Consider the following 26,534-nt stretch of genomic DNA (forward strand, 5'->3'; position numbering starts at 1 on the left):
AATTAACAGATGCGGTCAACAATATTCTGTAAGAAGGAAGTCAGCTCCCGGATGAAACTATCTTTACATTGGTCTGTTTTCAGATCAACTTTGCTTTATGGGAGTTAAAGCCGGGTGGACTCGGGATATCTTATTCATAAGTTAGAAGTAACAGACATGAATGTAGCGAGAATGATTACTGGTACAAACAGGTGGGAACAATGGCTGGAGGGTACCCAGAATGAGGAGATAATGGCTAAGTTAGAACTCTATGGATGAAGCTGTACATATAAATTGGCTGTTGTGTTGGGGTCATGTGAGGTGAATGGAAGAGGATAGGTTACCTAGAAGAAAAACTGACTCAGTTATGGAGGGTAAGAGAAGTAGAGAGAGATCAAGATGACCATGGTTAGACCTGGTCTCTAATGATTTAAAGACAAGAGGTACAGAACAAAGCAAGGCCACAGAACTAGTTACAAATAAAGGATTCTGGTGATGGTTAGTAAATTCACCGAGGCTTGCAGCCTGAAAGCTGAAAGTCAATGCTAGAGAGAGAGAGAGAGAGAGAGAGAGAGAGAGAGAGAGTTGGGGGGGGGGGCCTCGCTACAGAAAGACCTACACCAGGCGAGCCGTCCTCAGACACTCCCGGCATTGAAAGCGATATGCTAAATAAAATAAATCAATTAATAGGAATGAGTACCATTTCAAGTGTTAAGAAACATTCTCAAATCCTAACCATAAGGAGAATTCAAGTTACTCACAACATACAGGACATCATAATGAAATATTTTTATACATTTAAAAATGGAATGATGACTGCAGTCCACCTTAGCACTAAAATAAAACAATAATACAATAAACAATACAATAATACAAAAAACAATACTATACTAACATAATTTTTTATTATTATTATTATTATTATTATTAATTTGTGACCTACAAGGCAATGCAAATAATAAACAGCTGAAGCGGGACCCCGTCTCATATATTCTCTTGGACAGACAAGAGAGTTGAAGAAAGTATCATTCGTGGGAGTGACAGCTCAACTGCTTATGATGATTACCTGTGATGTAATGTCAACTGTTCACAAACGTGCTGCTGAATAATGTTGTTCCCCACATCACGTGTATATGCCCAGCTCATGCCACAGCAAGGATGGCTGTGAAGTACTTCCTCTAAACAATATAATCACCACCATCACTAACACCAGAACCTTCTTCAATCCTGCCTAAGTATAGCTTATTCCCCATGGCACAGAGCTGATGGCTGGAGTTGTAATGGGCAGACCTCTAAGCCCAATCACAGTCAACATTACATAGATTACACATTTATCCTTTGGCCACATGGAGAAGAAAATATGTTCAAGATGCAATGCAAATAATTTATGTCCTCCACAATATATATGTCACAACAGAGGCAGATAAAAATTTTCAAGTATCATTCAGGAATAGAGAAATGGCCCCTCCTTATCCCACACAGTAAAAAAAAAAAAAAAAAAAAGCAGTAAGACATTGCTTTACTGCACCATAAGTTTATGTGAATACAATCTTTATTATAAGAAATTTCCATGAGTCTCTAAGTGAAAGAATCTACATGGCCTCAAATGGAAATTGCTGTATTCAAGAAAAATATTGACCATTTATGTTGATTTTCAAGATACCTAAATACAGAATGGTTGTGTGTAGGTACATAACAATACCAGTTTTAGGCCAATTGGATTATTTATACAGCAATACCCTTGTGGTAGCTTGTTGACAAACCATGTAGGGAGCCCGAGATAACTTTGATCACTTGCAATCAGTAAGTGAAGTAATTTCCAGACAAACAGCATCAATGCAGAGAAGAGAATGGTATTAACAACTTTTGCAGTATACTGATAATTTGCTTGTGCTAATGGGTTATCTCTAAGGACTGCACGTGCACTTGCAGCCTGAGACGGTGGTAGTGCACGATCAAAGGAATATGCAAAAATGGAGTGTGAGCAACCAGTCCTCAACGAAGGATATGTCAGCAAGCAGTGGAAGCAAACAATACCACACTTGTTCCAGTGCTGTGACATTGTGTTAACACTTGCGGCGAGGCTATACAATCAGTTACTGCCATGCAAGATAAGACATCTATCAACCTACGTCGTCACAGTGTGCAATTCATAGCTGGACTGCAGATGCATCTGATTCCTGCGATCTACATCGACACTTGTACTGCGTTGGGGTATTATGCCCTACATGAGCAGCAATGTTACATAACAAAAATTCACCTTCATGCAAGCTGATAATTCATCCTCAATACACTGACACACTAATTGCTTGACTCCTTAACAATCCTCTATTAATAAGTTTAACATGACAGTCTAGAGGGTGCAGCTGGGTTCAGGAATGTAAAATCATTTCCCAATTTATCATTTGCTTGTCATAACCTGCTTTACATTTACTAGAAGTTCCCCATGCATTTCAAACCTTCCTTCATTGTGATGCAATTTTCAAAAACATGAATGTATTATGATAATAGTAAAAATACAGCAAGCATTTAATTTTAAGCCTGAAACACTACACAAAAAATTTAAACTACTTTTTCATAACATAAAATCTACGTGACCTCTCTCAATTTGCATAAGTGTAAAAAATACATTAAAAAATCATTACATGATATCCTTTTCAGTTAAAACTTGTGTATCATACGTTATGAAAAAAAATACTATTGTACATGATGATGTTAGGGTCATGCAGCTCTCCATGTCACCCTATCCTGTACTAACATTTCAATATCTGCGTAACTACATCCTACGTCTACTCTAACCTGCTCGTCATATTCATATGTTAGTCTAGCCTGCCGTTTTTACTGCCTACACTTCTTTCAAAAACCAACTCAACAAACCTGGGTGTCTTAAGATGTACCCTCTCATCATGTCTCTTCTTCTGATCAAATTTTGCCAAATCGTTCTAATCTCACCAATTAAATTATCTCTTCATCTGTGATTCAAACTTCCAAACTCACCTTCAGCAAACTTCCGGTAACACCATATTTCAAAAGCTTCTATTTTCTTCTTTTCTGAGCTAGTTTTCGTTCATGTTTCACTTTCATACAATGACATACTGCAGAAAAATCTTCTAAAATGTCTTTCTAATTCCTACATCAATGTTCGAAGTGAGCAAATTTCTTTTCCTAAGAAAGGCCTCCCTTGCTTGTGCTAGTCTGCATTTCATGTCGTCCTTACTTCTGCCATCATTAGTTATTCTATTACCCAAGTAACAATATCCATCTACTGCCATTCAGACTTCATTTCCTAATCTAATATTTCTTGCATCACCAGACTTCATTTGACTGCACTCCATTACCTTTCTTTCAGATTTATTTTCATCTTGTGCACTTCTCCAAGACTGTGCCCATACCATTCATCAATTTCTCCAGATCTGCAGACTGAGATAGAATAAAAATATAATCAGTTTTGATTTCCTCACCTTGGATTGTGATTCCCTTTTCAAATTCCTCTTTGATTTCCTTCATTGCCTGTTCTACGTAAACAGTGAAAAGGAAAGGGGAACTGCACACTTGCCTCACTCCTTTCTGGATTGCTGCTGCTGCTTTGTCATAGCCTTGGATTCGGCAGACTGATTTTCGTAGAGATGGTAGATAATTCTTTCACAATATCTGACCCCGAACACATTCAGAATCCCAAATAGCTTGGTCCAGTCAACACTATCAACTACCTTCTTTTCTTTTTTAGATTTGTGAATGCCATGTACGCAGGCCTGTCTTTCTTAACATGATCATCTAAAATCAGATAAAGTCAGGATTGCCTCGTGTTCCAACATTTCTTCTGAAGCCAAACAGATCTTCTCGCAACTCAGCTTCAACTTGTCTTTCCATTCTTCTGTAAATAATACATGAAATACATGGAATAGAATGGCAATGAGGAATGTACGAGTTTGTTATGTGACCCTCAAACTGTTTCTGATGGTTCCGTCAGCTTCCGCTTCGAACGCTAGCGCTGTACCACGTCCGGGGACCCATCTGGTGACGAATGAACATACCATTTCCATTTCTATAATGTCTAAATTTAAAGCTCATTGTTTACGAAGCCTTTCTCGTGGACAGTCGAGATTTTCTTCTGATGACGCACAGCAAAGTTCTCTGCGAAACTTAAAGAATGTCACCTTATTTTCTTAACACAGCATAAGCCCAAAAGCCTATATCATGTCTATACGTACGGGCTGTGAAAGCATTAATGACAACATTATCACATATAGTTTACCAATCCATTACGGTCATCTTCGTTAGTTATATTCCATTCTGCAACACTCTTTAAAATCCCACAGGGGAAATGAGCATAAACATGCATCTTATTATCTATGCAAATTTTCCGCACTTTGCCATGCACTCAGCCCACAATGAGCATCAGGTAAGCTTGGAGCTGTGAAGTTTTTCTGCAAACAGACCCTGGTGTTCAGAGTCGATGAAATACTCTCCATTCCCGCCTTTAGCTGCACACCTTTAATATGTCACAATTTATTCTGATGATGAACCCAAGGGCGTGATACCCACCCCAATATGTTTCTGTTTACAATGGAGTTACAAGAAGCCAGACACTTGCCACGGTACCTTTAACAGACCCAAGAATTGGTTCTAATGTCAACCCTGAGACATGATGCATGTATGGTTATGATCCTGTTTACATACGTAACATGAGATTAAATGGTGGGCAGACCTAGCTGTATAAGAATCGTGAGGGTATACTATTTACATGCAAACAATGATTACCTCTAGCCAAACTTTAAACTTAATGACAGAAGAAATGTTGGTAAAATACTGTGCTTAGAATGAACACCTTTGTCACCAGCTTGACAAACAAAACAAGTTTTACTATATTACACACCATACATTCCACATTCCTTCATGATATTTTCAAGTGTTAGTGCCACAAGGAGAAGCCTCCACGGCTCAGGCGGCAGCGCGCCGGCCTCTCACCACTGGATACCGTGGTTCAAATCCCGGTCACTCCACGTGAGATTTGTGCTGGACAAAGCGGAGGCAGGACAGGTTTTTCTCCGGGTACTCCGGTTTTCCATGTCATCTTTCATTCCAGCAATACTCTCCATTAACATTTAATTTCATCTGTCAGTCATTTATCATTGCCCTGGAGGAGTGCGACAGGCTTCGGCAGCCGGCACATTTCCTATCCTCGCCACTAGATGGGGCTTCATTCATTCCATTCCTGACCCGGTCAGATGACTGGAAACAGGCTGTGGATTTTTTCAGTGCCACAAGGAGAGAGAAATGTATTACTAAAATTTGGTAATTCTGTGACACATGATTTTTGCACGAAGACGTGCCAAACATCCGGTTGGCTTCTCACTTAGGCAATCTTTTCAACAGTGAACATTTTAAATACTACCATTAGAAGTACAAGAAATACACCAAAGATTCACATTTCATGAAAAAATGATGCAAGGATTCTTCACAAGTTTTACAAACAAACAAACAAACAAACAAACAAAACAAAAAAGCTTAATCAACAAGTAAGCCTACCTTGAAAAATGACGACTTTTAAGCTCTTTGATGAAGACTGCAGTTCCAGTCTGCACTGCCTTTTTATCAGCATCGGGCTCGGTGATATTATGCCTATGCCAATTGGTCCGCATCTTAACTGAAACATAAGTAATGGACAAGTTTATCATTCAGTTTACTCCTAAAGGCAATACCTACAGGTATTCATGAAAACAGAAAAATATTTTATTTATGAATGATAGATTATATCAAACCAACAAAAACTGTGTGTTAAAAAATACAGGAACACCCATATAGATATTTATCCTTGGTCACATTGGGAAATGGTAGAATTAATTTAAGAGAACATTTTAACTATCATTGAAGCAAAGCAAAATGTTCTTCTGTATAAAATTCAATTCTTATTTTATGCCCAACCCTTGACCAGTTTCTGTATGGGGTCGGGTAGGACGTGAGATGAATATATATTTGTAGCAAGTTCTTTACGACTGGATGCCCTTCCTGACGTCAAACTCAGAGGAGTTAATGAGATGAAATGAATCACATGATATAATTATATGATAGTAGGAAAGGAGAGGGTGAAGACTGCTGCCGGCACATAGCCTGCTCCTGTTGAATAGCACCAAGGGGTCTGCTCAAGTTGTAACGTGTCCATCTGATAGACGAATCACCAGCATTATACGCCCTCATTCGATAAGAACACTGCAGAGATGTTTGGAATTGAATCCAGACTTTTGGCACACAATCTAGTGATCAGAAATTGTACAACACCACCACCTCTTCTACCTTGCCGACCTACATTCTGACAGTGAAATTTTTTCAACCAACAGGACTTGAACCAGTTAACCATGTGTCAAGCCATATAGAAGTTGATGCCTTAATGATGACCATGGCCACTATGGAAATTTCCTTATTACCTCTTTAAAACAAACTGAAATTCAATGTAAAATTTAAGTACATATTAATATCTAAATGACGATGTTTAATCCATCAATCTGTAGACTGGTTTGATGCATCGTTCCATACCAACATTCATTTCTACATAAGTGCATCCTACATCTACTCTAATCCTACCATTCTTGTCCTCTCTTCTCCTTCTTCTGGTTAGATTTCCCCACATTACTCTCCTCTCACCAACTGGATTCAGTATCTCATCATGTGTAGGTTGATCTACACACCTCAGCTTCAGAATCCTTCCAGCAGGCCTCAAAAATTGTTGGCAATTCTCACTCGCCACAAGTCCGGAAGGGAAGGTCAAAATATATTTTGCTTAACATTCAGCATAAGCCAACATTTATTGCATGCAACATTGAGGATGATGCATATGAAATAACATTTTCGAGAAAGGAAGTTGCTAACAGAACGTTTACTTAGTCTTTCTGGAAGATGAACATGCACCTGCAGCAGAAAAAGTACAAATTGTTCAAAAGATTGTACTAAGATATTGATTTTTGAGTATGTCCTAGAACCACCTGTAAAGTCATATGATTGGATTCACCCTGGAAAATTACAACATAATTGATAAGGATAGTGTCAAAATAATGAAAAACATGGATGTCAAAATGAATAATAATAATGTTTTTATATCCCACCCACTACTTTTTAACTGTTTTCAGACACACTGGAGGGCCCACAGGAGTTCTTTTGTGTGCCAGTAAATCTACCAGTACAATTCTGACGTATTTGATCACCTTCAAATACCATCGGAATGAGTCAGGATTAAACCTGCCAAGTTGGGATCAGAAGGCCAGTGCCTCAACTGTCTGAGCTTCTCAGCCCAGCGATGTGAAAATGAGAAGTAATATTTAAGATGTTCATGTCAGGGTAAAAATATCGTAACTTAACAATTCTACAACTGAGGTGCCTGTCAGCAACAGAAGTTATCTGACTGATGCCTTTACTTCATGAGTGCAGCAACATAAGAAACATATGTTGACAGCAGTAATTGTTAGTACTGTGCACTACAACATACCATTATTGTAGACCAATTCATCTAGAACTCAAAACAGAATAGGGCTACAGGACTGTTGTTGTGGTACCACACCAACATATAATATTATTGACAAATATAAATTATCAGATTCACACCACCTGATCGGAATCACCCCCGTTTACAATACTCACCCCTGATGCATGAATTGCCACAGACTCACAACTGTCTGTTAATGTTCACTTGCGATCAACACACTCAATACTGACTGGTGTATACCAGATGCGCTATTTATTATATAGGCCCACAGAAGATTATAGTAGTTCACATTCCATATTATTCTAGGTGCCAGGTCCACTACTAATCAGCTACCAGCTTCTTCATGAACCTTCCTCATCACGAGCCTCAACAATTCGCTGGTGCTATTGTTCTGCTTGCAAACGTCCTTGTTTACAATGTCACCGCTGTGCTAGCATTACTGCTGTTGCTGGTATTACCGCGCTCTGGTGGCTACCCTGTACTTAGACTCCATTACCACCACCACCATAATCATTTCCCCCTTTTCCAGCTGAAAGAGCGGCTGGGGGCAAATAGGGTTCCCTTCCAGTTTCTTCTGTCTCTACACCATTTCTCATCCAACAATGTTTTGCAGTCGAGGTTCCATTGTCCTATGCTGTTCTTCACAGAGTACATCCACTGTAATCTTTGTCTTCCTCGTCCTCCCTTCCTGTTAACTGTTTATCCAGTGTCTGTCTTGGCTGTCTTTCTTCTTTCATCTGCTTGACAATCCAAACCATCTCAATCTGTTCTGTTTCAGTTTATGATTTAATTTTTGCACATTTAACTCTTTTCGTATGTCTTTATTTCTCACTGTATCTCTCCTTATCTTCTGTACCATACTCCTTAGGAATCTCATTTCAGCTGTGTGTACTCTACTCCCACCTCTGAGTCATTGTCCAGATTTCTGCAGCATGTCATTATAGGTAAGTAATATCCCTTGTACACTACTTCTTTAGCCTTCACCGGTGCATCGTTATTCCATACTAATCTCTGTACTCACCAGTTCTACAGTTCTAGTAATTTCCACATCCAGTCTTCCATTTTCTGTCAGTTCACCTCCCAACTACTTTAAATGTTCTACTATTCCCAGTTCCTTGTCTCCAACTTTGATAGTTGCTTCTCCCTTGCATTTTTTTTTTTTAACTCCCTTTACTCCTCTACTCATCACCATTGTCTTGCGCTTCTCCACGTTGACCCTCAATCCCCACTGTTCAATCCTTCTATTCAGTACACCCAGCTGTTGTTGTAGCCCCTCATCTTCTCACCAGATCATATCATCATCATCATCAGCGATCATCATTACATTCATTCTTTCCCCTCTATAAACATCCTTTCCTGCCTTTATGATGTCATCCTAGACCATTATGAATAGTAAAGGTGACAAAGCACTGCCTTGTTTTAGTCCATTGTCGATTCTAAACCATTCTGATCTACCGACTGTTCACAAATGCAAAGAGGAGAAGAATTCCACCTAATCAATACTTGTTTATTATTGTTAATAAAAATACAGGACCAGGAACATAACAGAAGAATTTTACATCTCTCTAGATCAATATGCCAACCCTAATTTTAATATAAATGAAATCACAGAAAAAACAAATATCATCTTTAATACAGTCATTCCTTCCCTAAAAAATGCTGATTTCAAGAGAATCAATAAACAAAACCTGACATGCACCGGAGAACCACCGGAAGACACGCCCAGCTCCACCCCTACCCCCTCAACAGCCACTCCTCCCGCCCCTTCCCCTCACAGCAAATGGCGTTAGCCCGAGACGAACATGAAGCAGTACAAAACGTGCTCCCAAACCATATACAACCTCAAGACCACAATAGCAGTAAGTACACATATAGATTCTCTCACATGACTTAAGACATTCCTTCAATATATAAGTATCACTCACATCTTACTCTCACAGATAATCCTTACAATATCACACAACTACAAAATGGAAGGAGCCACCACTCTGGTTTAATGCAATACAACATTACTTAATAGGACAAAGGACATTATGACTCATCTTTTAATGTAAACAACTGGATTTTATATACGGCAAGCTGCAATTTCTACACTTCCATCCAAGCCTCAACTGAATCCACACTACGTTAATATTTTGCCTTTTAGAGATGCAAAGTGTTTCTTATCCTACGTGTACATATACTGACAATAATCTTTTAAATGAGATATTGGTATTTTAAAGTGTAACTCATATTACAATTTAAGCCATTGAGTTTTTAATATAATGCACAGTTGTGGACAACTAAACTTAATATTAGCAGTCAAACTGAAGAATTAAGAAACGGTGCAAGCCATAAACTCAAACGTTCACAAGCATGAAAGTGTTTTATGCATATGTTGTTTTTATTATGAATACTTATAAGTTAGTTTTAAGTTTAGGAATATTCACTTCTCATAGATACACATTCACGCATGATAACATATACTTAACTTCCAATTTGACGAATGCCCTACTCATGAGTACAACCTGACATGTTACCGTCACATGATATTCCTTTTTAGGTATGGTAATATTTGCAAATGCACGATGTGTTATATGTATATGTATGTCCAGCTGAGGATGACCCGCTAGGGTCGAAACCGGTCCTATATTTTTAATAACAATAATAAACAAGTATTGATTAGGTGGAATTCTTCTCCTCTTTGCATCTGTGTGAATCATCGATACGGATATGAAGCACATAAATTACGATACCGTAGCCAATCAGGCAAAACGGAGCGCTTATAGATATCAAAACTTGAAAACTAAATTAATGAATGCAGTTAAGAGCATTGCCTTTCTGAAGGAATGTCTAATTAACTATTTAAAACCTGAATTTCTCAGGAAGTAGAATAACAAACATAGAAATACTACTCAAACACCCAATACACAAAAAAGAACAAATAAGATTTGGCTAAAAGGAGAAATTAAATTCCTATACCATATAAAATATCATCTTAATAATGAATTATACCAAGCACACCTAAAACCATCCCATGAGCTACCACACAGCTACTGGGACTACTTCCATCAGATATCAAAAGAAAAATTAGAAAACTTAGTGATTCTCAAACAAAATACACTGAATAGGAAACTAGAAGCACCCGAAGATGAATCCCCTCACCCATCCTAACGGCGTTAATGAACACAGATTCCACCCACCTATAAAGTATCTACCAGAAACGGAATTCGATGAAACGGAAACTGTCATATTGAGCAAGGGACCCAAACATAACTGGGGAAATACATCAACTTTCCAGAACATTACAACCATCATCGCGGAAACCAAAAACGCTATACAAAAAATCCCATTCGATTTACGCGATGAAGCCAGATACGAAATCAAAAAAAGACTTCCACAATATATGAATAGAATTCATGACAACAGTCATAACAAAAACATTATCAACAGTTCATATATAAAAAAACTCAAGGACAAGATTAAACAGAACAACCTACTCATAACCAAAGCCGACAAAGGTAATACTACTGTTATCATCGACAAGGATGAATATATAACAAAAACTAAAGAATGTTTTCAAGATAGTACCTTTCATATCAAACACAAAGATACAACCACTAATATACAAAGAAATTTCAAAGCATTACTAAAAAATACACATTTTCTTTTAACGGAAGAAGATTCCACGAAACTTGTCGTAATGAACCCACAATTACCAACCGCCAAAGCTTTCCCCAAAATACACAAAGAACACATACCAATGAGACGCATCATAAATTACAGATCAAGCCCAACCTATAAACTTTCACAATTTATTCAGAAATTCCTAAAAAAAACACTAAGTATTCTTAGCCAAAAAAAAAAAAAAGCACGGAATTCAATAGATTTTTTGCAATATTACGAAAGAACTGAAGATTTTTTTTGCTAGCGGCTTTACGTCGCACCGACACAGATAGGTCTTATGGCGACGATAGAACTGAAGATTAAACAATACCATATCCTTATATCATTCGACATAGCAAATATGTATCCAAACATACCTACACAGAAAACCATAAAAATAATTGAGTCCAATTTAAAAAAAAACTACAGTAATTTAAGCACTTTAGAAATAGAAAAATTTATAAAACGACTCGAATTTGCCATCAGTAACAACTATTTTAAGTTCCACGACACTATTTATCAACAACAAGGCCTACCGATGGGATCTCCTGCCTCAGGCATACTAGCCGAAATCTACATAGATCATTTGGAGCATCAATCAATCAGTAAAATAGATAACATATTTTTCTGGTGCAGGTTCGCTGATGATATTTTTGTTATCACTGATAATAGATTTACTAATGAAACCAACATATTGAACCAATTGAATACAATAGACCTGCACGAAATTCACTAAATAAATAGAAAACAACCGTACCCTACACGATTTAGACATATCCATAGCCAGACATGAGTCACCTATCTTAGAGATTATGTAGAAAACCCACACACACCTCTAATGCAATCAAAATGGATTAACTTCCAATCTGACAAATGCCCTACTCAAGAGTACAACCTGACATGTTACCATCACATGATATTCCTTTTTAGATATGGTAATGTTTGCAATTGCACGATGTGTTATATGTGTGTGTAAGTCCAGCTGAGGATGACCCGCTAGGGTCGAAACCGGTCCTCTGTTTTTAATAACAATAATAAACAAGTATTGATTAGGTGGAATTCTTTTCCTCTTTGCATTTGTGTGAATTATCAATACGGATATGATGCTCATAAATTACGCTACCCACTGTTGTCTTTACACAGCAGCAATAGTTATCAAATTGCTTTTCTCATTGTTATTAGCTCTTTGCCAATGCTCATGTGTGTCAGGCTTTTCCCAACTTTGGTTCTGGGGATGCTGTTGTATGCCTTTTCTAATAAAGGTCATTACTATATCCTTCCAATATTCCCACCTCCTTTCTATGATCTGTCTCAGAATGAAAATAGGTTCTGCTGTTCACATTGTTGCTCTTGTTACTGATTTTCCACCTTTCCTCTCAATCTTCTCTCTAATATCCTTTCCATTATCTTAGCAAAATGGAAGGTGATGGTGATTCCTTGGTAGTTACTGCACATCCTATCTTCTTTCTTGACATTTTTTATTATAAACCCCTTCTCCCAATCCTCGGGCACATTTTTCTCTCTCCATACACACTAGAGTATTTTATTAGTACACTGGAGTCCCGCTTGTCCTGAAGCCTCGATCATTTCTATGGTTACGTCATCTATTCCCACAGCTTTTCCGACCATATTTTTTACTGCCCATTCCACCTTTGTCATCGAAATGTCTGATTCCTTCTGTGTTACTTCTATTCCTGCTGCCAGGACACATTCTCCACATGCCTAGTTTCTCATGTTCAGCAGTTCACTGAAATATTATTTTCATCTGTTAATGATCTCTTCTGGTTTTGTTAGTATTACTCCTCCTTTATTCTTCACAAACCTTGTGTTCACTGTTTCATTCTTACAGTTTCTTATAATTCAAATAATTCTCATAGTTCAAATATTCCTCTACTTCCTAGGTGAAAGTTCCCCAACTTTCCTTTGGCTACAACATTTTTGCAAACTCCTTTTGCTTCTATGTAACTTGATCTACTCTCTTCAGTCTTCTGTCTTTTCCATTCCTTCCAAGCTTTCCTTTTCCTTTACTTTATCATTGACTCAATCATTCCACCATTTTGTCTCTTTCTCTCTTACCTTTCCCAATTCTGCCATGGCACACCTTCCAAATGCACTCTTTAAATGATTCCATTCCTATTCAACATGACAACCATCTGCCCCTGGTATTAGTTTTTTACCTTGACTTTCCACTTTGCTCTCACTGCTCTATGGTCACCCACCAAAGGCTTCCTTAGGAATAGCCGTAACATCCATAAAATCTTTCCAATATCCTTTTTCCACTAATATGTAATATATCAAAGTGTTTGTACTTCTGTCTCATCCATCCATACCTGGCAATCTTTTTCCTAAACCATGTTTCTCCTATTATTACTTGGTTCCTTTCGCAAAAGTCCATTAACATATCCCCTTTTGATTCTTGTTGTCATATCAATATGGCCCCAAAATCTCTTCCCAATCGTGTGTTCAGATTTCCCATTATAATGACTTCCTTGTCTTCAACGTATTTCTCCATTTCTTCAAGGAATTATTGTAATTCTCTTCTTTATTTCCAGCTTGTGGAGCATATACTTGAAACAGGCCTTGTGTTCCTGTCTCAAACTGTATCCTTGCTGTGATAATTCTGCAATTTATTTCCCTTCATTTCAATTCAAAACTCTAGTAATTGAGCCACACCTTATTACCTTCACATCTTACTTTTGTACTTCACCAGATATTGAATTCTTTACAATGTCATAGATCAATCTGTTATGGCTCCTTAGTGTTCTCTATGCCTGACTTGACATTTAGTTCGCCCCGATTACGAGGGCGGTTTGAAAAGTTCTCGGAATCACCGCTAGATGTCAGTGCTAGAGCAACGAGGCTCCCGCGCAATAATCACACATCCATTGTGACTGAACACGTGGCACGTCAGTGCTCTAGCTGCAGGAGTGTGGAAGTGACGACTCTCTGTTGTTGTTGTTTTTAGTAATGTTTTATGTATAATCGCTATTAAGCAAGTTCACCAACAGCTGATGATGACATTTTTACAGGTCGAAACCGGTACTGTTTTAATGTAGATAACTTTAAACATTTTGTAATAAAGTATTGATTAGGTGGAAATCTCATTCTTCATACTTGCATTCTTAATTCATCAACACAGACAATGAAGCTGATAGATTATAGACCCCAGAATCGCAAAATTGCATAAAATGGTCACGGAGGATCGGCGACTGAAAGTGCGGAAGATTGCTGAAGCTGTAGGGCTGTCTTCTGAACGGGTATATTATATTATAACCAAAGAATTGGGTATGAAAAAATTATCCGCAAGATGGGTGCCGCGGCTCTTGACATTGGACAATCAACGCACCAGATTGGAAATGTCCGAAGAAAAGACTGGCCCGTTTTCAGAGCAACCAACAAGATTTTTTGCGCCGGTTTGTGACTACAGATGAAACTTGGGTCCACTGCTATACCCCAGAGACAAAACGGCAGTCAAAGCATTGGAAACATGCTGATTCACCACCACCAATGAAAGCAAAGGCAGTGCGTTCGGCCGGAAAGGTCATGGCCTCAGTTTTCTGGGATGCAAAAGACATTCTGCTGATAGATTATCTTCTTACTGGCCAACCAATTTCGGGGCAATACTATGAAAACCTCCTAGACCAACTACAGGAAACGATATGCGAAACAATGCCTGGTTTGGCAGGGAAAAAGGTCATCTTTCATCAGGACAACGCTCCGCCGCACACAAGTGTTATTGCCATGGCGAAACTTCATGAACTGGGGTACGAATTTTTGCCACATCCACCTTATTCACCTGATTTGGCATCATCAGACTTTCATCTATTCCCCAAGCTGAAAATTTTCCTCAGTGGACGGAGATTTTCTACAAGGGAAGAACTGACAGCCGAACTGGAGAAGTATTTTGCAGGCCTGGATGAATCTCATTTTCGAGATGGGATCAAGGCATTGGAACATCGCTGGACCAAATGCATTAGTCAACAGGGAGACTATGTTGAAAAATAAAAGCAGTTCCCCCGAGATAAGATACTTAATTCTAGTACATTCCAAGAACTTTTCAAACCACCTACGTAGACAGATGGCACCTCATGTAACGGAGGATTGCCAAAGCATTTCTTCCTAGCTTATCTTTGATTTAAGTTATCTCTGATCGGCAGACAATAATGGCGTTTAAAGAAAAGATAGAGACTTTCATCTCGTACAAATGGTTCTACAAAAAGATTCAAACTTTATCTTATTTGGCTCTCTTAGTTCAGAGTCAATGAATGACTGACTACTTAGCGTCAATGAATAAGATTTCTTCAATCTCAAGGTATTTATCCTACTTATCCTTTCTTGGCTTGCCATATTTTGCTAGTTTGTTTTCTGAGACATCCCTGTTTTGTGTATTATTCTTTTATCAATTTGCTGCAGATTTACTTCACTGCCCTTCTTTTCTCCTCATGTCTGTTTGTTACATAATCGTTCCTACATAGAGTGAAAGGTGTGTGATGAGTTTGTTTCTGGTTTTTTGATTGGAGACCTTTCGTTTCTCTATGTCTTTGAAGTTTGACTCAAGCTTATGTTCTGGTAATGTACGATTCATGTTCACATTGGTGTGCGATATGAATACGTGACATGCGGTGTGTAAGTTATTTACGTTATGTGTTTTGACTGGATGAGCCAGGGCTCTTTGCAGTGAGCCAGGTATCTGATCTGTGCTCTTCAGATCAAGCTCATGAGCCGTTATCTGATTCATGTCATGCAGTTACAATTCTTGTCATAACGTGCCTTGATATTAATTTTTTTTATTCACTGCGCTTCGCATGTTTGGTCTCTCAGTGTGTGTGGGTGTGGAATGGTTATCGGACCCATGTTACTTTTCAGTATCTTAAGGATTTTTGCTTTTGTCATTATTCTTATTTCATCACGCTATTGTTTCTCGCTATTACTTTGGGATTTTGCTCTCATTTTACTTGCTTTATGACTCATGTTTATTTGCTTCTGTAACTATGGCAACTCCTTTTCTTACCTCCTTGTGTTCCATATTTGTTTAATTTTCTAACAGCCTTGGTTCACTGGCGTATTTTATTTCTGGGGATGCAGTCTCTATGGAGATTGTTGGGAGGCATGTTTCTTTTCTGACAAAATGCCTTGATTTTGTCTGGGGAGCCGTGATAATTTTATTGTGTGAAAGCTGTTTCTTTCACCTCATGATTCCAAATGGTCCTTAAGAAAGAAATACTTTGGATCGCGTTTTAATTGCCACTGTCTGGTAATAAATAAAAATAATTTTATCACAGATTCTATAAGATTCAGATTGAATAGTCAAGCGATTTGACTGTGATTGGAGTATCTTTACAAACCATGTATGTATTTGACTCCCCTGTATTCTCCATTTATTTGTTTTATGCCTATCTTCAAACCTTTTCTCTCTTGTTTTTGTTAATACACCTAATTCATTTAAATTGACCTCTGCTCTATGTTATTGTCTCTCTGCTTTGGGGACATGCCTTTTATACTTTGGTTCTGTGGTCTAAGGGGCCCGGATTCAGCTCCTGGCAGTTTTTAGCCAGTTTCAACCGATCTAGAATATGTAGGTGTTGTATAATTCACCCTATGAGCAATTAAAACTCAATGGTATGAACAATGTTGTCATTTTTTACTCATAAATATTTGTCAACATTTGATACGTATTTGGGAATTTGCAAGACCCCCTAAAGCAGGTTAAACTACCCTCCAACCCAGCTTAGTGCTTTCTAGTCTGTCATGGTGTATTTGTGTTGCTGGTAACAGGACAATTGAAATTTAATTTCAACCTTGTTTCATTTTGGTGGTGCTGTTGGGGTTTAAAGGGACAGAACATCGAGGCCATCTGTCAATTGGTGTCGCTTTGCTCACTGCTCTAGCGATAAATCTTCAGATTCAATAGGTTAAGTAGTTTCAATACTTTCTTTCTTTTTGGAAAATTTCATTTGGGAGTAATGGCTCCTAGAAGTAAGAAATCAAGCCAGGTTTGGGACTATTTCACAGATTTAGGAGATGACAAGGGCAAATGCGATTTTTGCTTCAAGCAAATTTTGTACAAAGGTGGGAGTGCATTCAATTTGATGTGGTATACGCATGGTGCACAAAAAGCAATAGTTCTAGCAAGTTATCGGTTAACACCTGAAAGTTAAGACATTTCAGATGAGTTTGACAAATAATAATTATTAATAATAATAATAATAATAGGAAGAAGCCGTGCCCAGTCAGCTTTCGTGGGGGTCTGGCACCGAATTGAGTAAGCGCTAGACATAACTCCTCTGAAGACACTGGGGTGGGGGGCCGCAACCCCGACACGGCGCGTCCCATATGGCCGATAGGGGATGTTCCTGTAGATATGCAGGACAGGTGTGAATAAGGCCAAGCCAAATAAGCACCCGCGGATCAACTGAGGCAAAAAGGACTGCAGTCAACGGTCTCGACGGCAGAAGAGGATATTTCCCAAACGGCTGAGAGAGCGGAAGAACTGGCTCTTCGGCTTACAACCGAAGTTCTAACCACGGACTCCTAATTAATCGTAAATCGCACCTCTCGATCTTAACCACAGTGTTGTAACCTTGTGATCATACCAGTATGATCACCTACTGCATGTATCTTCAACTTGCAACATTGGCATGATGGATAACACGTTATCACAGCAACTACCCCAGGCTCTGGACACACCTAGTCCGTTTTCTCCCGATCATCGGATTCTGGGGGATCGGGAGCATCATGCAGAGAAGAGTCTGAGCTTCTCAAAATCTCTTCGTCCCGAGAAAAAGACCTTCTTAGGTACAATTAATGTCAACACCCTACTGAAAACAGGCAAGCTTAAACAGCTAACGGACACCCTGGATAAGTTCGATATTCAAATCATAGCACTCCAGGAAAGACGCTACCAGGATGAAAACCATTTTGACTCTGACGAGTACAGGATATTTAAGGGTAAACCTGCCATAAGAATCCATGGGAACTTAACACAACTTGGAACAGCTTTTGGGGTACGAAAAACTATCATCAGTTCTGTACTTGACTTTACATCCCCATCTGAAAGAATCTCAGTACTTACTGTGAAATCTGGCAATAAAGCTTACTCCTTGGTCAACGCCCACGTGCCCACAAACACTGACAATAAGAAAAACCCAGAGAAAGTGGAAGCCTTCTGGGAACTCTTAGAAGAAACCACTAGCAAGATTTCAAAGCATCACGTGAAAATCTTAGTTTTAGATAGATTCACGAATGGCTGGTGAAATTGGGCTAAGTTCTGAGTTTGTGCGTTGTATGGGGTTGCGTTTCTGTATGGCCTGTTATCCGAGTTGGATTCATTAAGAAGAGCCTGCAATTTTCTACATAATGTACTCCGTTTCTGGGAAAGTACATAAGTTAACGTGTTCTGAACTTTATCTTGAAAAATGTTCCATTGTGCAGCTGACAACAACTTGGTAACCTCGAGATGAGTTTCATACAAACGGTTGTTCAGAAAAGATTTTTTTCTTATGTAAAAATTTTAGTTCATTTTGGAGCCAAAGTTTATTAGTTTTTTTCCTGCACTTTTCTCTGGTGTATTAAAATGTGCCTTTTGTTTCTTAAGAATTTTGGAGTCAATTTATTTATGATGCATTTTTTGATCAAAGTAATGTCCTTGCCCAATTTTCCTATTTTAATACGTAAGCCCATATAATAATGAGCATTATTTTTTGCCTGGTGGGCCAACTTATTTAATGTTAAGAATTTCATTATGGTCTGCATTGAATCGAAATTTACAATGTTGATTAAGGATAAAGGGTTTCCACCTGTTCAATACATTGCACTCCTCATCTCCAGGCTAGTAATTAATTATATTTTTTCTACATTTCTCTTTCAAATTTCACAAAATCCTTTTGTACTACGAAAGCACATATATGAATGAATATATTTAAGCAAAAAAAAAAAAAAAAAATCAAAATATTAAATAATTTATTGTCTTTAAGGAATCTTTTCCAAATTTAGCAAAAGTAGCTGCTATTGGATTGACCATACCTGTGAGCCAACGAGCTAGAATAACATAGAGGGGCTGTATACCCGACATCAGCGCTCCCTGCTTGAAGCAAGTTGATAAGGGGCAGCCATGTTAACGGTTGTCAAAACAAAGCGAAAATTGGCGCGAGAGCGTATGTTGAGGTGACAGGGAGATCGTGCATGCCAATTTAATTCCCTTAGTTTTAAGAAGTGAAAAGATAGATTCTCGCTTTTAGGAATGCCAGCCGTAAGCTCAGTGTATGGTTGTACTAATCGGAGTAATAAAACCAAGGATATATCGTACTTTAAGTAAGTATTACTGAATTATAGCCGATATTCCTTTTTGTAATTAAATCCATTTTATTGTTTACTTAGCGAAAGTACGGATAGCTTACGGTAATTATTTGTCGAATTTTGTTTCAGATTTCGTTTAAAGAACAAGGAATTAACCGAGGGCGAAAAGAGATAAATGGTATCCCACTCAATTCAGTTGCTTATGCTCTGTACATTTCCAGCCCTATTTATTTTTCATTCACATTTACAAATAAAGAAAATGGAACGCCCACCACCAAGAAAACGTAACCACAAAAAATCACTTATTTCGTTCAAACGTACACTAAGTATGATAAATACAGCATTTTACTGCTATTTTTGAAATGTATACAGCCTTTATTGTAGATGTCTGTTGCCACACTTCATAATGGACAACTTTCAAGGTAGTAATCCCAGTATGATATGGTAATGGGAGAAACATGATATCCCGCCTATATTATAATAAATAATTACACTAAACGATTATTGTGGTAAAGTATTCATGGGCCGCTTCTGTGGTGCACTGGTTAGCGCGAGCAGCTGCCACCCCTGGAAGCCCGGGTTCGATTCCCAGCTCCGCCACAAAATTTGAAAAGGGGCACGAGTGCTGTAACGGGATTCTATCAGCCTGGGGAGGTCATCCTCGAAGTGATTTTCCGTGGTTTCCCACTTCTCCTCCAGGTAAATGCCGGGATGGTACCTGACTTAAGGCCACGGCCGCTTCCTTCCCCCCCCCAAAGGCCCCTGTTCAGCATAGCAAGTGCAGCCCTCCCTCACAGGTGTGTCCCCCGACCCAATGTCTCACGCTCCAGAACACTGCCCTTGAGGTGGCAGAGGTGGGATCCGTCGCTGAGTCCGTGGGAAAAACCAACCCTGGAGGGTAAACAGATTAAGAAAGGAACACAGTACTCATGAGGATGCAATAATTTTAAAAATATGAACAAAATGAGGTTGTAACCTATTATAGGTCCCTATGATTTTAAGGTTTCCTGTCATAAATATTTATGTCCACCATTTTTATTCTAATTTACGCTTAACCACAACAGCCAAGCAGGGTAATGGTCTTGTTCCGATTTCGAGGCCTATTCGTATGTCACTGTGCGATGATTTCGAACTACCCTACAATCAACTGATCGTGATGTTGGCCTCGTGCCGCAATATGATGAAGAGGCGGTATTCGCTTTCGGCAACAGACTTTAATTCTCCCCCAGCGATTCTAAAATGCGCATTTTCTACACTTTTCATCATTAAAAGGCCATGCCCCCTTGCTTGTGTGACAACAGGAAACATGGCGGACGTTCGTTCTATTAGGTTCACCCAGGCAGCGCTTCCGCCTCTCTATGTTATTCTAGCTCGTTGCTGTGAGCACAGCTGAAAGTGAAAGGGGATTTTCGGCTTTGAAGAGAGGTAAAACTTGTTCGAGGAATCGTATGAAGCAGACCACACTCAACAATTTGATGCTGATTTCACTAGAGGGACCAGACTCAACAGAATTCAATTATGTAAGAGCTGCAGACAGCTGGGCCTCAAACAAGAAAAGAAGAATGAACACAAAGCGTCAAGCTAAAGGAAAATTTCAATTTTTTTTTTTTACGTTAGGAAAAGAAATATCTAATTTTTTCTTGTTCGTGATAACACTGAAATAGTTAAATTTTGCAGTTAATGTTTACCTGTCTGATACTACTGTTAATGCCTAAGAGGAATACACTGAAATTTTATCATTCATTTTTGAAGTAGTATTCTCCCACCCGGCTACTCATTCCTGCCACCCCGCTGACAAACATTTTTGGGGAGAACACTGGAAGGCTTTATTTCGCTGTTTAACAGACAGAGGCCCAGTTTATTAAACCTCAGTTAACATTTAACTGCCTATTAAAATAATTTAACAGTGAACTTAACCAAATTAGCATTTAATCAACACTAGTTAAGACTAACAATCCTTTAAATTCTCGGTTAACTTAACTGCCCAGGTTCAAGCAGTTAAATTCTCTGTTCAAAATATGCCAGGTGCATTAGGTGCAGAATATCTTGAATATTTGGAATATGATAGACCTGTTCTAAAAAGATTTACAAACGGAAGGAATGATTTTCATGCAGTTATTTCACTTGCTTAATCGTACGTTGACTAACATCAGTATGTAGATTGAATTCACTACAAATTTTCTGCCAAAAGCTTTGAGCACAGATCCATTAGTTTGCTTTCTATAACAGGTAATTCAGTGTTCTCCCCAGAAATTTTTGCCAGCCAGGCGGGAAATACAACATTTAAAAAATATGATCAAATTTCAGTTTATTCCCCTCATGGCATTAACAATAATATCAGGCAGGAAAACATTAACTGTAAAATTGATCTATTTTAGTGTTATCACGAACAACATAAGAGTACGGTATTATGAACATCTTGTGTTCTGCTGCTCGTTCATCATCATGTAACACTGGGACTTACCGCTCGGTGGCTGTAGAGTGCCTGCATGTTAATTCGAACAATGCTTGCGCACGATACGTGATAGTCAAGCTGAACATTTGAACTCCGAAGTAACTGATGCAATTGTGCAGACAATAATGAAGATTTATCACTTAAATAAACAGTTTTGAAGTATTTACATTTTAATTTTGCTCATCAAATATGTATTAATGTTATAAAACTAACACATATCTACAGCGAATACTTGGTAAATACCTGGAAATAATTTACAGAATAAGAGAAATGTGAAGCACACATTCTCTTCTCGGATTTTTTTCATATTGGTCTATAGAGCAACAGAAAATTGACGGTCAAGACAAAAAATCTGAATAAATGTTGACATTACGCGCCTTGGTTTACAGCTGTATTCAAACAAAAGCGCATCGAAGCACGCTCACAAATGTATGGTTCTGCCACTGCCTTCTAGATTCTGACTCGTACGAGATCGTGACTCATACGAGAGTTAACACCATGTTAACTAACAATTCCCAGGAAATGTTTTGAATAAACGCAAGAATATTAACATGCTGCTAAATTTTTAATGCTATGTTAACGAACAGTGTGTGTTAGTTTTCTTTTAACTGAGATTGACTAAACCGGGCCATAGTGCCAGCTTGTGAAAATTTTCCGTTCGATGTTATCAAAGAAACAGCATATTGAAAATTCAAATTTAATTCTTTTTCAATTTTTCCCCCCATGGTTCAAGGACATATTACATATTAGGGGTTAGCAACCAATTGCACACTGGAGAGACCTCCAGAGTTTGAGGTGCCAGTGAAATATTGCCTTCTAAGGAAAACTGAAGAACAGTATGCATATTTGTTGTGCATGGTGCCAAAATATTTATGGTTTTATCATGTGATTAATGCACCTCACTTATGCTGCATATTCGTTCCCTAACAAAATGACCTTGGTGCATGGTACCTGCTGGTTCATTTTCTCTCTCTCACTCCGGCACAACTCCAACTCTAGCTGTGCACCACACCAGCCAGCAAGATGCTAGGGTTGTCCAGTAGCTGCTATGTCATACAGATTTTGAGTAAAGATTTTTACACCTTCCATTTCGAAATGGCAACTAAATTTTAGTAAATCACTAATTTATGGTCAGCTCATCCCCTCAGTGCAATTCCATTGAGAGTTTCGATATGACCGTAACAATAGTTCCCTTGTCTGCTACAAAACAAAGCTGTGCTCTGCAGCAGAAAATTATGATTCAGATCAATAGAAACTATCCATTCTTTTCTAAGTAATTTCTAACTACCTCTTGAATATGTAATAACAGTAACCTAGACCATGTAAAACATTACATAGATTTGGCATTCAAACATTTTACAATGTTTATTTAAATCCTATGTATGAAGGTAAAAATGTGATTGTAGCATACTCAGTTTCATTTCTTTAGCAAATTCAGCTTTCAAATAATCACATTAATGGAAATCTATCATACAATTCCTGATCGGTGGAAAACGGTAAATAAAAATGTAAACAGACTCTGGGATGGGTTTAAAGAAATTGTTGAGGAATGCAAAAACAGGTTTGTACCATTAAGGGTGGTAAGGAATGGTAAAGACCCACCTTATTATAATAGAGAAATAAAGAGACTAAGAAGGAGGTGCAGACTGGAAAGAAATAAGAGTTAGAAATGGCTGTGGAAGTACGGAGAAATTTAAGGAACTTACTAGAAAACTGAATCTAGCAAAGAAGGCAGCTACGGATAACATGATGGCAAGCATAATTGGCAGTCATACGAATTTTAGTGAAAAATGGAAGGGTATGTATAGGTATTTTAAGGCAGAAATAGGTTCCAAGAAGGACATTCCAGGAATAATTAATGAACAAGGGGAGTGTGTATGCGAGGATCTTCAAAAGGCAGAAGTATTCAGTCAGCAGTATGTAAAGATTGTTGGTTACAAGGATAATGTCGAGATAGAGGAGGAGACTAAGGCCAAAGAAGTAATAAAATTTACATAAGATAACAATGACATTTGCAATAAGATACAAAAGTTGAAAACTAGAAAAGCGGCTGGAATTGATCAGATTTCTGGGGATATACTAAAGACAATGGGTTAGGATATAGTACCATATCTGAAGTACTTATTTGATTATTGTTTGGTCGGAGGAGCTATACCAGTTGAATGGAGAGTTGCTATAGTAGCCCCTGTATATAAAGGAAAGGCTGATAGACATAAAGCTGAAAATTACAGGCCAGTAAGTTTGACATGCATTGTATGTAAGCTTTGGGAAGGCATTCTTTCTGATTATATTAGACATGTTTGTGAAATTAATAACTGGTTCGATAGAAGGCAATTCGTTTTTAGGAAAGGTTATTCCACTGAAGCTCAACTTCTAGGATTCCAGCAAGATATAGCAGATATCTTGAATTCTGGAGGTCAAATGGACTGTACCGCGATTGACCTGTCTAAAGCATTTGATAGGGTGGATCATGGGAGACTACTGGCAAAAATGAGTGCAATTGGACTAGACAAAAGAGTGACTGAATGGGTTGCTATATTTCTAGAAAATAGATCTCAGAGAATTAGAGTAGGTGAAGCTTTATCTGACCCTGTAATAATTAAGAGGGGAATTCCTCAAGGCAGTATTATCAGACCTTTATGTTTTCTTATATATATAAATGATATGAGTAAAGGAGTGAAATCGGAGGTAAGGCTATTTGCGGATGATGTTATTCTCTATAGAGTGATAAATAAGTTACAAGATTGTGAGCAACTGCAACGTGACCTTGAAAATGTTATGAGATGGACAGCAGGCAATGGTATGTTGATAAACAGGGTTAAAAGTCAGGTTGTGAGTTTCACAAATAGGAAAAGTCCTCTCAGTTTTAATTACTGCGTTGATGGGGTGAAAGTTCCTTTTGGGGATCATTGTAAGTATCTAGGTGTTAATATAAGGAAAGATCTTCATTGGGGTAATCACATAAATGGGATTGTAAATAAAGGGTACAGATCTCTGCACATGGTTATGAGGGTGTTTAGGGGTTGTAGTAAGGATGTAAAGGAGAGTGCATATAAGTCTCTGGTAAGACCCCAACTAGAGTATGGTTCCTGTGTATGGGGACCCTCACCAGGATTACCTGATTCAAGAACTGGAAAAAATCCAAAGAAAAGCAGCTCGATTTGTTCTGGGTGATTTCCGACAAAAGAGTAGCGTTACAAAAATGTTGCAATGTTTGGGTTGGGAAGAATTGAGAGAAAGAAGAAGAGCTGCTTGACTAAGTGGTATGTGATATACTAACAATTTGTTGGTTATTTTGATCCACCTTTTCAATACAAATTACAGTTTGTGTTGCTAAGTTGTAATGTTACAACACTAATTTACCGGGACATGTTTCACTTTTATTCACAAGCATCATCAGCCTATACAATTGCCTCAAGGTTTGTCATATTTGGATTGTTGTTACAAATTTCATTACATTGAATGTAAATCTAATTTCAGTGATAATATTTAAAACACAAGAATAATATACACATTAAAAATTATGACAATATGATTTGCAATGTTAAAATGGAGTAACTCTTAATTCTAAAACACATTGACATCCAAAACACAGTTTTTACAATTTGAAAATTTGGCTAAAAATTGTTTGCAATGTTAAAATAAAATTGATTCAACTATAATTTGGCATTAAAATTTGAGTCATAAATATAAATATTGGATGTTAATATATAGGAGCCATAGTTTCTGAAGTGCGTTGGTTTCTAGAATACAGCAACATTTCAGTATTGAGAATTTTAGTTAAGTTCCCCTCCATATAACACGCCAAAGCTTAACGCCCCCGCCTGCAGGATCGTCCTCTACCCCCACCTCGACAACAGATAAGAATTCCCTACCACATAGCACGTCAATAGCAAACGCCCCGCCCAACATCTCTTCCCCTCAACCCCCTACCCGCCCTTCACAACAGCTCTTTCATACGTACAACACAAGGAGTAGAGCCACAACAGACAATAGTCACAGTAACGCAATAAGGTCCACAAGATTCTGTAGCAGCAGACAAAGGGGTAAGTGATAATGCAACATCAACACTCACATTACAAGCACAACACACACACACAATATTACTTAAGTTCATTTCCATTTGTTCCAGATGCTTCTTCCATTCTATAAATCGAAAGAAACATAATCAGATACTCAAAATTTGGATTGAAGCCCCTTATAACCATAACTTACATCAAAACAATCAACTTCCAACGGAGAGTCTGGTCGCTACAAACAAGAATTAAATATGTCAAGACTTCCTCTGATCAAATTGCCAAACTGCAGCAGCAAGCCTCATCAAATCTAGAAGCCATCTTCCAACGAACCCAAGACTTCAATTCTAGATTATCATCATGACTAATCACGCATAATGCAAAATTAGTCTTTTTAAATAACATTATTTAGAGAGCACAATTCTGAACTAAAATTCTCAATACTGAAATGTTACTGTATTCTAGAAACCAACGCACTTCAGAAACTATGGCTCCTATATATTAACATCCAATATTTATATTTATGACTCAAATTTTAATGCCAAATTATAGTTGAAACAATTTTATTTTAACATTGCAAACAATTTTTAGCCAAATTTTCAAATTGTAAAAACTGTGTTTTGGACGTCAATGTGTTTTAGAATTAAGAGTTACTCCATTTTAACAT

The 26,534-nt window shown here is 38.0% G+C and overlaps 1 protein-coding gene across 2 annotated transcripts in view; it reads right to left on the bottom strand.

Moving 5' to 3' along the window:
- Window positions 1-26,534, bottom strand: part of LOC136864592 (histone lysine demethylase PHF8) — a 557,749-nt gene that overhangs the window by 497,859 nt on the left and 33,356 nt on the right. For both annotated transcript variants that reach the window (XM_067141799.2, XM_067141798.2), the window contains exon 3: window positions 5,509-5,626. In XM_067141799.2, coding sequence (XP_066997900.1) covers window positions 5,509-5,626 — 118 coding nt within the window. The remainder of the gene's footprint in view (window positions 1-5,508; window positions 5,627-26,534) is intronic.

This window comes from Anabrus simplex, chromosome 2 (assembly GCF_040414725.1).
Source record: "Anabrus simplex isolate iqAnaSimp1 chromosome 2, ASM4041472v1, whole genome shotgun sequence".
In the NCBI taxonomy this organism is placed as follows: Eukaryota; Metazoa; Arthropoda; class Insecta; order Orthoptera; family Tettigoniidae; genus Anabrus; species Anabrus simplex.